Source organism: Xenopus laevis, chromosome 7S, assembly GCF_017654675.1.
Source record: "Xenopus laevis strain J_2021 chromosome 7S, Xenopus_laevis_v10.1, whole genome shotgun sequence".
Taxonomy (NCBI): Eukaryota; Metazoa; Chordata; class Amphibia; order Anura; family Pipidae; genus Xenopus; species Xenopus laevis.
This window is the reverse complement of record NC_054384.1, coordinates 25,449,152-25,465,005: the sequence shown is the minus strand read 5'-3', so window position 1 is coordinate 25,465,005 and position 15,854 is coordinate 25,449,152. Positions and strand designations below refer to the sequence as shown.

Here is a 15,854-nt window from a genome sequence, read left to right as displayed (position 1 = left end):
CAAGCATCACTGGGCAAGCAGAGAATGGCACACACAGGGAGGCAAGGCAGAACAGAGCAGGAGACAGGGAAATCTATCATTCTGAATGTACTACATACAGTGACATAGTGCTGGTGCTCCATTGGTATTTTGAATAAGGTGTGAAGAGGTGAACACTGTGGGCAGTTTCAGTCTTCAGTACAGGCCTTTAGGATTTAAAACAATAGAGGTGTCACAAGTGTGAACAATGTCACAGGTGTAATAATACATGGGATTAAAGTCTGAATTTAAGGTTTAAACAATGCAGGGGCCAGTTAATCTCTGTAGTGATACCTTTTAAATTTTACATATGGTAAGCAGACACAGCATGTGGAGGACCACAGAAAGGGGGGGTCGCCAGTTGGACAGCCCTGCTCTAGAGAATTTACACAATAAATCATAAATGCAAGATATTAACAAGAATGTTATAATATAGGTAATGAAAAACTTGGCTGCTCTATTTTTATAATGGTAGTTTACCAACCGGAAACCTGGCAAAATCTCTTTTTCAAAGAAGAAAGATAACCCCATGGATGTAGAAATCCATAGGTTCACCAGTAGTAATGTTGGATTTGACTTGTATATAATCCAAACCCAAAGTATAATGATTTCAATGTTGACAAGTTCAATTCAAATAATGGCTTCATTTTCAATAGAGTTACATGCCCCTAAAAATTATGAGTTTTGTGCTAAGAGCACTTACTCGTAGGCTCATGATGATTATGATTAAGCACTCCTAGTCTGAAATGCGCTCATGATGCCTATGATTAAGTGCTCCTAGCAGTGGCGGAACTACCTGGGAAGCAGGGGGTGCGAGCGGGCCAGGGCCCGCACCCCCTCAGGGCCCCCCGGCAGCCCGTGCGCCACTGAAAATGCGGCCATACGGAAGGGTTCCGGCCCGGATGCGCATCACGCCCCCCTCTAGTTACGCTACTGGCTCCTAGTATGAAATGTGATCACAATGCCTATGATTAAGTTCTTCTAGCATGAAATGCGCTCATGATGTCTATGATTAAGTTCTCCTAGCATGAAATTAGCTCATGATGCCTATGATTAAATGCTCCTAGCATGAAATGCGCTCATGATGTCTATGATTAAGTGCCCCTAGAATGAAATGTGGTCAAGATGTCTATGATTAAGTTCTCCTAGCAGGAAATGCACTCATGATGTCTATGATTAAGTGCTCCTTGCAGGAAATGCGCTCAAGATGCCTATGATTAAGTACTCCTAGCATGAAATGCGCTCAAGATGTCTATGATTAAGTGCTCCCAGCATGAAATGTGATCACGATGCCTAAGATTAAGTTCTCCAAGCATGAAGCTCATAATGGACAGATAACTTTATTAAAGATTAAGATATTATTTGAATTGAACCTATCAACACTGAAATCATTGAATGCCTGTTTTTTTTAATATACAGGTATGGGACATATTATTAAGAATGCTTGGGACCTGGGGATTTCCAGATAACGGATCTTTCCACAATGTAGATCTTCATGACTTAAGTCTACTAAAAATCATTTAAACATTAAATAAACCCAGTAGGATTGTTTTTCCTTCTACAAGGATTAATTATATTTTATTCAGGATTAAAGGGCATGTAAAGTCTAAAATAGAATATGGCTAGAAATGCTGTATTTTGTATACTAAATATAAACATGAATTTACTGCACCACAAGCCTAATCAAACAAATAATTTATGCTTTCAAAGTTGGCTACAGGGGGCTGTCCTTTGTAACTTTGTTAAACATCTTTGCAAGACTAAGACTGTGCACATGCTCAGTGTGGTCTGAACTACTTAGGGATCGTCATAAACAAAGCTGCTGGCTGGGAAGTAAGGTGGGGCTTCCCCTGCTGTTCATAAGTATGATTGTTTCCCTGCTCAGCAGTTAGGGACAGTGTAGGACTGGCCAGAACCCTTCTCTAAACTCTTAGGGAATAGATTTGCGGCTTACTTAATGAGCCGGCGCGTCACAGTGGGGGACGGGTGGCCGGAGGGGGGCCCTCGGCAGCAGCCCTGGTCTCCCCAGTCCGACCCTGGTTAGGTCTGACAATTCCTATCCACAGCAGTAAATGAAGGGAGAATTTCACTGCATACAGTCAGGTTTCTTATAAAAACAGTACACATTTTTTAATTAAAGTATATTGGAGATAGGTTTCTTTTTCATTAAAGAAAGTAAAAATTTTATTTTTTTGCCTTTACATGCCCTTTAAGTACAAGGTACTGTTTTATTACGTTAGAGAAAAAAATAAATCATTTTTAAAAATTGCACTTCTTTGGATTAAAGTCTTTGAGAGATGACCTTGCCATAATATGGCGCTTTCTGGATAACAGATCCCATACCTTTACATGGTAAGTAAAATCTCTTTTGCCTAATATTTGGTCTTGTGTGATTGATAAATCGGCATATATTCAAAGTTTTACACTGGCGAAATTTCCCCTGACTAAAGCATACGAATGTCTGCAATTGGGACGTTAACGCACCAAAACTTACTGTATCTTAATCACTTTTTAGGAAACTGCCAATGTCATGGTAAATTTACATTTTTGCCCTAAGAAATCCTAAGTCCCAAGATATTAATGAGCATTGCATTGCAATAAAATCACAATATAAGATAATGGGGTTTAAGCAAGTTTTTCTTCTCTATAAAAATGACTGGTTTTACTAAAATTATGGATAATTGTTAAATCTGCCACATAGTCTTCATTATGCACATAAGTGCATAATGAAGACTATGTGGCAGATTTAACAATTATAAAGCCTTAATAGGAATATTGATTTCAGTTACATATAATCCTGTTCGCTGAAACAGCAGATTTTCTTCTGCTGTACCTTTAGCATTTGTATAAATATCACACATTTTGTAGAGCTTGCAGTCAATTTCAAATTAGTGGCAGACTTTTTATTGGATTTTTTTTTATATTTCACTATTTTTAAAATTCTTTTTGTGAGAATCTTTCCAGTAGACATTTCCCAGACTGATGTTCTTATCAAATTGTGCCAATTTTTGATTTTGAAAACAATGGGCCATATTCAGTTCTAGATTTCCCCACAGACTTCAATTGGGTTTTCCTGTAATACACAATGAAAAAATGTTTTGCCCTAACTGCTCTCCATGGTGGGGTTTCAGGTGTATCAAGGAGATTAAATGGGCTCTCTTCCCAATTCTTACCCTCAATTACTTTTAGGCTAAACCCCCCATTCTGCTACAAGCCTCCAATGGGAAGCAGCCCCACAGTTTAGGACGAATCTACGGTCAAAATTTATCTAAACTCCAATTTAATCCATACTCATATTTAGATACAGTGGCACCAACTCAGCAATTTTAGTTGTGATTAAGAGGTAAAGAAAACAAGACGTTTTTACGAATAAGGGATGTTTCCATGTGTTTTGTCAGCTATATGGATTAATACATCTCAGTTTGAATGAAGTACAAGGTATTGTTTTATTATTACATAAACAATTAAATTCTTTTTAAGGTCATATTTACTAAAACTAATTTTGTTCAAAAAAATCTCCCAACCACAAAAGCCCTTCATTTATGAAAAAATCCAAACAAAAATTGTACGTGAGGGAAAAAGCTTTGACGAAATAATGCAACAATTCGAAACCCTCGATCATGAAGGCAATTATTAAAGGGACCATGTGTCATCGACTTTTAGAAGGCTTTGACAGGTTTTAGCTGAAGTATTTTCGGATTCAAATTTTTAGCAATTTTTTTAGTTTTTTTTTTCTTCTAGAAATTTAGATTTTTCCCCTTACACACGACCCATAATGTTTAAAGATTATTTTGGGCTGTGGATCATATAACCAAGGTGTTTTGTATAATTGGCTCTGCACAGTTGATTACAGTGCATTGTGGGACTTTGAGTTTATAATATGGTCCACAAAGGAATATATGCACCATTTAGAAAGACTGGAACTACCTGTGAACTGTAGTTATTGGGTGTTTTGATTAAATAGTGAACTATGAACTATGAACTAACGAGCTTATAAATCACCAAGCACCCAGGGGTATGGTTTTTTGTAGCTTTGGTTTATAAAATGAATTGCCATTAATTATAGAATTATATAGAATTACTGTATATGCATAGAAGCTGGTTAATTGTGTTTTTTAATTGATGATTAATGAATGAATTGGTTTTATCATATGATAAATCATATCAGTTTTCCACTGACAATTAATTTATCGAAATAAGACTTTTATTTACTAAAACTCGACTTTTTCTCACTTTAATAAAAAAACATTCAACCAAACTCCCAAACCTGAATCCCACTTCTAAAAAAATGGTGTAGGAGAAAGTCACTACAAAATTGTGCATCGATTCGAACCGTGCAAATTTTTTGAATTGTCGCCTGACCAAAAAAACATTTTCCAATTGGTAAAGGGGCAATCTGCCAAATAGCTGGAGTATTTTTGGATTCAAAATTTTTGCAGCTTTGGAGCATACTAAATCTCAAAAAATTCAAGTTTTTTTTTCCTCTTAAAATTCTAGCTTTTGCCCTTTCAAAACTTGACCAGAAAAATGTAAAGTTTAATAAACATGCCCCTTAGAATTGTGGATGATTTTGAAGATTCTTTATCTTTGCTAGTGATGGGCAAATTTGTCCTGTTTCGCAAATTTGCAAATTTCCAGCGAAATGGCGAAAAAAATTTTTTGGATTTTTTTCATGCCAGTTTCACAGGAATTCACTGCAAATTTGCCCATCACTAATCTTTGCTTAATTAATTGAGTATGTATAGTTTGTCTCCTATATATTCAGTCATTAAACACTAGAGTGCGCACATGTTTTTGCAATGGTGACCATTATCATACATAGTTACATAGTTACATACATAGTTAAATTGGGTTGAAAAAAGACAAAGTCCATCAAGTTCAACCCCTCCAAATGAAAACCCAGCATCCATACACACACCCCTCCCTACTTTTAATTAAAATTCTATATACCCATACCTATATTAACTATATATTAACTTCCTGCTTTATTTTTTTTCAAAGAAGCTGTCATTTTTGAAACTTTTTGTACAAATTAAATGAATGTATTTAATATATGGACACAGGTGCAGAAGAGGGAAATTGTTGTTTGATTACTATGGTCACAGCTTCAGTTCACCTAAGCACTAGGTATACAAGATAGAAATGATTAGTTGTAAACACAAGATTCCCTTTTGCTGTTTCTCGTTGTCATGCCTCTGGACAAGTTCCAGATCAAACCACAATCTAGTTTCTATATAAATATATTTATTATATACCTTTGTTTTCCCTGTTTACTGAAACTCAGAGGGATTACGCGATATGCTTATAAATGATTGGCTGCAGCCATAGAACTAGTGTTTGGGAATCACAACTGTGGAAGAAACATTGTAACAAACACCATGAGGTACTGTAAATATATTTTAATAACAATTTATGTATTTAATATGCATATAATTTATATGAAAAACATGTAACTGTATATGTTATAACTGAAAAGATGAAGCACAGGTATGGGACCTGTTATACATAATTCTTGGGACCTGGGGCTTTCCGGATAAGGGATCTATTTGTAATTTGAATCTCTATGCCTTTTCTTCTAAAAAAAATAATTGAAACATTCATTTAAAAAAACCTAATAGGATTGTTTTGACTTTAACAAGGATTTGGATCAAGTTCAAGGTACTGTTTTATTTTTGCAGAGAAAAAGGAAACAATTTTAAAAATGTGAATATCATTATAATGGAGGCTTTGGGAGATGGCTTTTCTGTAATTCTGATATTTCTAGATAACGGGCTCTATACCGGTATTGTGATATTATAAGCTTTCAAACCTTACTGATTCTGATTGACATGGTGCATATATTTTTAAGGTTTTAAAGGAGCTACAATCAGTCAGCAGCATTTACTGGCATGTTGTTTGACAGCAGACATCAGATGACATAAGTTGTTATGGATTACTTTACCTGGGGCAAAGTTTGTACAGGTATGGGATCTGCAAACCTGTTATCCAGAAAGCTCTGAATTACAGAATGGCTGTCTCCCATGGACTTCATTTTATCCAAATAATCCCAATATTTTTAAATGATTTTTTCTTTTTTCTTTGTTATAATAAAACGTAGCTCATACAGTAATTGATCCAAACGAAGATATAATTAATCTTTTTTGGAAGCAAACCCGGCCTATAGGGGTTATTTTATGTTTACATGACTTTCTAGTAAGTATGAAGATCCAAATTACAGAAAGATCCGTTATCCGGAAAACCTCAGGTCAAGATTATCTATAGAAGAATTACAGGGTAATATTAAAATAACTCATTTACCCATCTCAAGTAAGCTAAATACAAATGTAAGGTCTCTTTCAAATAGATGGCCAGTAAATGCTACCAGCTGATTATTTGCATATGTTTCATAGACCAATAGCAAACTTTGCACCGTTTTAAAATTAGTCAAATTAGGGGAAGATTTATCAAGGGTCGAATTTCGAGTTCATGGGAGTTTGTAAAAACTCCCATAAACTCCCATGAACTCAAAATTCGAAAAAAAATGGCCAATCAAATTCTTACATGATAAAATTTGAATGCGAATTTTTTTAAAAACTTAAAACTTAAAACTTGAATCAAATCTTAACTATTCCCTAGTTGAAGTCCAATAAAAAAAATTTTCACTTCAACCCTTGATAAATCTGCCCCCTAATGTATAAGCTGCAGAGCAGTATACATACACAGTGCATACAATATATTGTATAAACATCTATGGCACCTGGTTCCTCCTACCTCCATATAAATTCATACCTCCCTACGACCAAATGTTCACTTTTATATTTTATTTGTATTCTCTGCTTTTTGGATTCCCCATTGCCGTTCCTAGAGTCAGATATGAATCTCTACATGGTTACTGGCTGTTCTACAGGGAAACAAACAAAACTGCTCCAGTTCTTGGAAGTCCTTCCCCCTTGCAATTTGAAAGTATGATCCTTTCGCTGCAGAGCAGTTAGGGACCGTCTGAAGTTTCCTATCCTCAGCAGTCAGAGCAAGTAAATAAAGGGAAAATTTCACTGCATACAGTCATGTTTCTTATAAAAACGGTAGACATTTTCTAATTAAAGTATATTGGAGATAGATTTCTTTTTCATTAAAGAAAGAAAAAATGGTATTTTATTTTTTTGCCTTTATATCCCCTTTAAAGCAATGAAAATATAACGTCATGTTTCCCTGCACTAGTAAAACTGGTGTGTTTGCTTCAGAAATTCTGCTATAGTTTATATCAACAAGCTGCTGTGTAGCTATGGGAGCAGCCATTCAAAGCTGAAAAAGGAGAAAAGTCACCGGTTACTTAGCAGATAACAGATAAGCTCTGTAGTAGGTATACAATGGGATTCTTCAGAACTTATCTGTTATCTACTGTGTATTCTGGGCTTGAATGTCTCAGAAGTTTATATATAAACTATAGTACAGCAAACACACCGGTTTCCACCAGTGCAGACCAACAGTACATTATATTGTCACTCCTTAAAAACAATTTTATTTTTTTGTGTTACTGTTCCTTGAAGTAATGTAGATTTGGCACTGGGAAGCTATCTCTGGATTGGGTAAATGTGTATATTTGAAGGGAATTGCATAGTTATACATAGTTATCATAAAAATATGAGGCAAAACTGTGTGTAAGTTAAAAATGTGACAATTCACCAGCATTGAAAATTACATTTGTTCATAATGGATCAAGAGAGTTATGTCATGGAAAAATAAATGGTCAGACATGACAGTGTTGATTTGGATTAGTCAGAAGTTAATTCTTGGCAGATACAGTACAGAGAAATTCTAATATTTTATATAGTCTGTTATCACGTGCTCCACTAACAATTGTACAGCTTCTGTATACTATAATACAATTGCTCATTAAATTAAAAAAATATATGTATATGTTTAATTATCATTCATTTTTTTTCCAGTAACCTGTCTGGAGAATTGTTAAATAACCATCTGCTTAAACTGGAATGCCATTTCACCTGGACTTATTTCAAAGACGAGACTGATATTGACAATATAGAAGACAGGCTTCATGATCAAGTCGCATTTTTACCTTCTGCACACAGACATAGGCTTCATCATTTATTGGCCTATATAAGTTATTTAAAAGGAGACAATGAAGAAGCAATTAGACAGCTTCAGGAAGCCGAAGAGAAACTGCAAGGAACACAGTCTGCTGATCTGGATATCAAAAGAACTGTGACCTACAGTAATTATGCCTGGCTGTACTACCATTCAAACCAGTTTAGCAAAGCTCAGTCTTACTTAGAAAAAGTGGAAGCCGTTTACAAGAAATTTGAATCTTCTCCAGAACATGATATTCTTCTTACTGAGATATATGGAGAACAGGCCTGGGCTCTGTTAACATTCTATGGGAAGAACTGTGAAAGAGCTAAAGAGTGTTTTGAGAAAGCGCTAGAGCTAGATCCAGACAATCCTGAGCTCAATTCAGGATATGCCATAGTCATGTATCGCTTAGAACGTCAACATGACAGATTTTATGCGACCGGTAAACATAAAGCTATAGAGTTGCTCAGACGTGCTGTGACATTAAATGAAAATGATTCAGTGATTAAAGCTCTTCTTGCTTTGGAATATCTATATGCAGGTCAAGCTGAAGAGGGAGAAACGATTATGGAGGAGGCTCTTAGACAAACTCCAGACTCACCATATTTACTTCGATATGCTGCCAAATTTTACAGAAGAGAAGGAAAGATTGATTACGCTATTACCATTCTCAAGAAAGCCCTAGAACAAACTCCGACTTCATGTTCTCTTCATCACCAGATTGGCCTTTGTTACAAACAGAAGGTGAAAAGGTTAAAATCTACCAGGTCGTGGAATCAGCCTACCAATACCTATACAAGGGACAGAAGCGAAGCAATTTCTTCTGCTGTCTTTCATTTTGAAAAAGTTATTGAATTTAAAAAGATATTTGTCGATGCATATATCAATTTAGCTTATATGTACATCGAAGGAAAGCAGTTTGAGAAAGCAGAAGAAACATTTCAAAAAGCACTAAATTTGGAAATTCTAAAATGCGAAGACAAACAAGAGATTCACTTCAGTTATGCAGTTTTTAAGCAAGAACACATTAGATCTGAATCTGAAGCCATAAGGCATTACAAGGAAGTATTACTGATACCAAATAAAACAAAGATGAGATCATATTCCAAAAATGATTTGGAACAGTTGGCTAAACGGAGAATAACCAAAGAACCAAGTGATGCAACCGGATTTGGACTGTTAGGGTTCATTTATCAGCAGGATGGAGAAGTCAAACAAGCAACTGATTATTATAAGAAAGCACTGGAACTCGATCCAGATAATGAGGATTTTTTGAGTGCATTGCATGGCATGAGACTCACTGATTTACAACTGAAATAAAAAAAAACATCTATTTGCTTCTCCCAGATGGTATTCAAAAGTTAAATGGACTATAAATAATCAATTTTATTTAGTAATTAAGTTTTTCAGCTGCTTATTGCTTTTTTGTTATCTTTTTTTCCACCAATGGCAAAATGTCTTGTTGAACTTGCACATGTCGCCGGCACAGCCCTCTGCATGGAACTATGGATGGAAAAATAACATTGCAAGAAAAGAAAATCTGTCTAGTACTTGACTGATCAACACAAATACAAAAGCAATAGGCTACAAACTCTTAGGGGCTGATTCATTAAGGGTCGAATATCGAGGGTTAATTAACCCTCGATATTCGACTAGGAATTGAAATCCTTCGACTTCGAATATCGAAGTCGAAGGATTTAGCGCAAATACTGCGATCGTACGATCGAAGGATTATTCCTTCGATCGAACGATTAAATCCTTCGAATCGAACGATTCGAAAGATTTCAATCCAACGATCGAAGGAATATCCTTCGATCCAAAAAACTTAGGAAAGCCTATGGGGACCTTCGCCATAGGCTAACATTGACTTTGGTAGCTTTTAGCTGCCGAACTAGGGGGTCGAATTTTTTTTTTAAAGAGACAGTACTTCGACTATCGAATGGTCGAACGATTTTTAGTTTGAATCCTTCGATTCAAAGTCGTAGTCGAAGGTCAAAGTAGCCCATTCGATGGTCGAAGTAGTCCAAAAAATACTTCGAAATTCGAAGTTTTTTTACTTCGAATCCTTCACTCAAATTTAGTGAATCGGCCCCCTAATGTAATGAAAGAAATACAATTTGCTCTTTCCTGTATTAAAAATACTTAAATTCTAATATAACAAGCTAGATATGGCTATTGGCTTTATAAATGTCGTAAATGATTACTTTGAGTCTGTTATCAAACCCAGAAAGCTCAGAATTATGGAAAGATCATCTCCCATAGACTCTATTTTAACCAGATATATCACATTTTTTTAAACAATTATTTCCTATTTTAAAACAGTATATAATCCTAACAAATATAACATTAATCGTCATTGGAGGCAAAACAATTCTATTGGATTTATTCAATGTTTAATTTACAGAAAGATCCCTTCTACAAAAAAATCCCAGATTCCGAGCATTCTGAATAACAGGTTCAATACCTGTTCACATTTGTAGCAATTATTTGCTATATCTTGTCCATTCTACAAGGTGGGCTTAAACTGTATGACAGATTTGCCCTAGATATAAATTAATCTAGCAAACTAGATTTAAGTAACTGGGCAAAGATAATGACATCCAGTGATGGTGAACACCCCCAGCCGACCCAAGAAAATACTACCGGTACTACCCCAAAAGCAGACAATTAAAAAACAACTCAGACATCTGTGTCAGATTCAATTAGATGAGAAAGACTCTCCTAATTCACTTCCAGAAAAACTTATCTTACTGTTTATCACATGAAAATTCTATTGTCTATGGGAAAAACTGGAACTGAAATCAAATCTTGACCATACGTTTTCACTATTTCACTATTAAAATAATGGTTTTTAATTCTATTTTCTCATTTATGCATCTTGAATTATTCTTCAGTATATGTTGTTTGCCATATCTTCAGTCTCATTTAAGACCTCTGCATAGGAATCAGTTGTGTATCTGAATTTAGTTTTCATCTGTAAATAAAAAATATCAGTTTAAATATCAGTCATTTAGTCACAGCTTGTCATAGTTTTAATAAGCAAAATACATATTTCAGCTATATCTAGGAGGATTCAGCATTCTCTAACAGTAAGCCCCACTTACTGTTACAATTCCCCAAAGGTTTGGGAACCACTGATCTAATGTTTCTAATCATAACTAAGTTCCCATTTCTTCTTTATTTTAGGAAATTATAACTATAGTTTAGTAATACTGTATGCATGGGAGATGGAGGCACATTTCCAGCCCTTTCCACGCACAACCACTCCAAAAAAAAAAACAGCATGTAAATGCATGTCATAACAGGGCCCTGTGGCAAGAAGTAAGGACAAGGGTGGAATAATGATCTTTATCATTCTGAAATGCACCAAAAATATTTTGCTCCTTTTGCTTAACACTATGGGCCTTATCTATCAAAGTCTGAATTTTTCTGATTATTTTAGGCAGCATCAGACCGGGGGACTCACGGCCCATCGTGCCACACCATCAGGGGCCCCCCACACCTTCCCCAGGGCCCCCCAGCCACAAAGTCATATTTGGAGGTCGTCTCCCTAATTTTTCAGATTTTTGCCTGAAAAGTCAGAAATAGTTGGATTTTCAATCTAATTCCACACTAATTCTCGCGATTTGCCTATGGCAAATAAATTCGTGAAACCGCTGTGAAAACTCGCCAATTTTTGGCGTCAAAAACGGACGCCAGTGTCAAAAACAAGTTACTCAAATTTTTCGCCGTTTTGCGAATTTCACAAGAAATTCACGAATTTTTAGGCAAACTGCCACAAATTCGCCCATCACTATTCCAGACCACAGAAACTTCCAAAGAATAGGATAGGGAACTCTTCCATTGACTTATATACAGCTTCGGTAGGTCTGATATGCCAGATTTTAAGATTCATACTATTACCATCTTCGTGGGTATAATAAATCTCAAAAAAATTTTAGTTTTTTTTCCACTAAAAATTCAGATTTTATAGTAAAAAAAAATAGAATTTTTTGAGTTTTTGGCATTTGGACTTTAATAAATAATCCCCTACACGGTGTATTGTATACAGTATATAACATAGAAAAAGGTTATAGTCATTTCTTAGCCTGCTAACATTTATCTAAGTCCGAATTTATCTGATTATTTTAATCAAAAAGTCCGACCAAACTAGAACCTTGGATTGGACCTTATTTAGTATTAAACAGCACGATTTAATCGGATTGGGGAGGGAAAGAGCGAAAAGTCATTATATTCTAAATGGTTCCAATGTGGAGTATAACTATCTTTTTATTATTACATAAGAAGTATAGTGTCGTTATGCTGTATAACTGTATACTGTTAATATTATAATTACAACTTGTTTTATGTGCTGTCAAATGAAAACCATTGGAAGCATGAATATTATGAGTAAAAGGACAAGCTTACTGCTTTCCACGATAGGTCTGGGTGCTTATGCCCCAGACCTTCAGCAAAGGGGAGCAACAAACAGAAAGTTTGAATAGCGGGCAGGCACCACTATGGAACACCAAAAGTAAATCAGTCAGTAGAATCCAGGAGTCCAAATTAAATGTTGAAGTAGTACAAAAAGTCTTTATTTACATTATGTGCAAAGGATAAAAGCCTGACGTGTTTCGTGTCCCCCAAGGACAATTAATCATAGGCTCTATTTTATGTGCCAAATTAAATACTCTAGAGACATTTAATTTGTTTATTGGATTTCTTTATCCAGGTCTCAAGATTTTCATGACTTTGTGAAATTTGCTTAACAAAATCAGATTATTAGAGACCCACAGCTGACAATCTTCTTGTGCACCAATTTATAACTAAGCAGCAAAATAGAGATGAGGCCAGGCTGGAGTTCATACAGTTTATTAATGAAGATAAGCTTTAAATATTTAAATATAATACAACTTTCTCAAATGTTTTAACATAATTCACAAATATATATTTCTAGATTACACCTCTAAAATTATATTGTCACTTTAACTATGATACTCCTGTAGCGCTATAGTAATTTGTGTGTACTGTACACCACTATTGAGCTCCACTCCCAATAAATGTGCTCCGGATGAGACCTATAATCTTAGAGAGTGAGCCCTCGCAACGGTGTGGAGGCAGGGTGTAGTGCAACTGTAACTGGATACAGGGTATAATAATTGGGCGCCGGTGGTTCTTATAACTTAAACATGAACTTATTTATTGAACATACACAATCCTCAGTGGAGTATACAATAGAGCAGACAGGATTTGGCATCACATTGAATAGGCAATACTCACAGCACCATTTGGTCAGTATTAGTCCCCACAGGCAAGAGGACGTGTTCAGCAGCAATAAAGGTACACCCAGCTTTCAGCCTTTTCCCTAAGTGGAACCTGAGGGGAATCTATCTACCCTGTTCCTATACACTTAGTCCCTACTTCTGGGCTATTGGTACCCGGGATCTTAATCCCTCTGACTCTCCTCGTCGGAGCCTTGAGCTGCTCAGCTAAATAACCTGTCTGTCTGTCACTCCTAGAGTGACCTATAAGGATGAGTAGGCTATTCTTACTAGACCTGACCTGACTAGGTTCCACAGAGCTCTACCTGCCTGAGTGGTGGGTAAGAGAGCAGAGTCAGGCCTAAGTAGATTGTAGTTATAGGGAATTAAATTATTAGGAAAGTGTATAGGGTAATCTGTCACCTGGATTGCTACAACTGAATAGTTTGCTGTCTTCTTTGTACCAGGGTTCAGCATGTGATTGATCAGGTAGTCAAATTATTGGGTGGGGCTGGGCATGACCCAGCTATCTTGGTACTAATGAAAAAAACTAATGGTAGATGGAGGACCTTAAAGGAACCCTGTCACTTTTTTGCTGACAGTAGGACTGTAATTAAAGAGTTATAAATACTCACATACCACCATCTTTTTTTGAATAAATGTGACTAATGCAGTGCTTTCAATGTTTCCACGAGACTCTACCAGTCCGACTTTCTCAAAGTCGGCACGCAAAGCCTCAAGGGAAAAATCAATCTCGCGAGATTTTACCCCCCACCCGTTTGAATCCTCGGAGCTTCAATCTATCCCTACGCATCTCTGTCCCTTCTTAACGGAGTATTAGTGAGAAAGCTCCGTTACCCCCCTGCATATTATAATAAATAATGTGGAAGGCAGTGGGTAGGGCGAGCACGGAGAAAGGAGATTGTGGAAAAGAATGTGCTAGGAGATAGATTGACATTGTGGATCGAGAAACTTGGAAGGTGAAGGGGCATAGAAGTACATAAGGATAAAGGGGCATTGAGGGGTCATGGAAAGCAGTGTTTTGCATAGTAGGAGTGGGACATAAATAATTGTACTTTGAAGGGGGGGGGGTGCATTGTAACATTGTCTTCCATGCTGTTAGCCTTTTGCATTGCTGCATTTCTTACTGAAGTCCTACTCCCCTCTCCATTTTTGGCTATGCTTTTAACCCCTGGCAGAAAACACTCTAGAGCAGAACATAATGCTGTAATGCTGCTGAGGGAACACTTATCCTTTTATGTGATAAACACAATGTCCCGATATAATGGCCCTGACAAAAGGAGATTAGTCACCTTGCAATTTCTTTCCTTTTTGCCTTAAAGGGTTGGTTTACCTTTAAGTTAATTTTGAGTATGTTATAGAATGGCTAATTCTAAGCAACTTTTCAATTGGTCTTCATTATTTCTTTTTTATAGTTTTTGAATTATTTGCCACCTTCTAACTCTTTCCAGCTTTCAAATGGGGTCACTGACCCCATCTAAAAAACAAATGCTCTGTAAGGCTACACATTTATTGTTATTGCTACTTTTTATTACTCGTCTTTCTATTCGGGCCTCTTCTTTTTTATATCCCAGTCTCTTATTCAAATCAGTGCATAGTTGCTATGATAGTTTGGACCCTAGCAACCAGATTGCTAAAACTGCAAACTGGAGAGCTGGTGAATAAAAAGCTAAATAACTCAAAAAACACAAATAATAAATAATGAAAACCAACTGCAGGTTGTCTCAGAATATCCATATCTATTTAATACAAAAAGGCGAACACCCCTTTAAAAGGAATGTTAACCCAAAAAAAATTTTTTTTGCCTTATAAAATAAAATGTACTTCTAACTTTGAAATATACATTTTTCTATGGTTTTCGAATTATTTGTATATGTACCGGATGTCCGTCTCTATTCTCTGCCCTGATGTCTCAGACTGTGGATACAACTAAGACAAGGCAGAACTGCCTGTGCTGCTGGGGAACTAAGACTTTTGCAAAATTGTTTAAAATGTACCAACCAGGAGTTAAGCATGAATATTTTTAATAAATATATATTAGAAAGTTGCTTAGAATGATGTTTTCTTTTATTAGGCACATTTTTATTTTGGGGTTGACTTTAAGGTAAAGGGGGCTCATTTATAAACACTGAGCATATTTGCACCTGGGCAAAGGGGTTACGCCCCGAAACATTGCATCCGCAATAAACGAGCAAGAGTTCTCCCTGCTAGAAATACCCACGTTGTGCCAGTGATTCTTCTCCCTTTCACATTGAACTCGAGGTTGCCAATGCCATCTTCACTGAGCACCCGGGATTCGTTTAGGACAGGACGGACAGGGAGTGCGAGGGTAATCCTGTGCACCTGGGCAGTAACCCATAGCAACCAATCACTGACTGGCTTTTTACAGGCAGCTGCAGGTTGAATGATGAAATCAAACATTTAATTGGTTATTGCCCAGGTGCAGATTTGGCCAGTGTTTATAAATGAGCCCCAAGGACTGCGCATTCTTAGTAGGTTTCAGCC

At 36.3% G+C, this 15,854-nt stretch overlaps 1 protein-coding gene across 1 annotated transcript; it reads left to right on the top strand.

Annotated features, from left to right (window-relative positions):
- The first annotated feature begins 5,396 nt into the window (after positions 1-5,396).
- Positions 5,397-9,747, top strand: LOC108697201 (interferon-induced protein with tetratricopeptide repeats 5). Its single transcript, XM_018227118.2, has 2 exons — positions 5,397-5,401; positions 7,944-9,747. The coding sequence occupies exons 1-2, from the start codon at positions 5,397-5,399 to the stop codon at positions 9,406-9,408; spliced, it is 1,470 nt and encodes a 489-aa protein (XP_018082607.1). The 3' UTR covers positions 9,409-9,747.
- Positions 9,748-15,854: the final 6,107 nt, after the last annotated feature.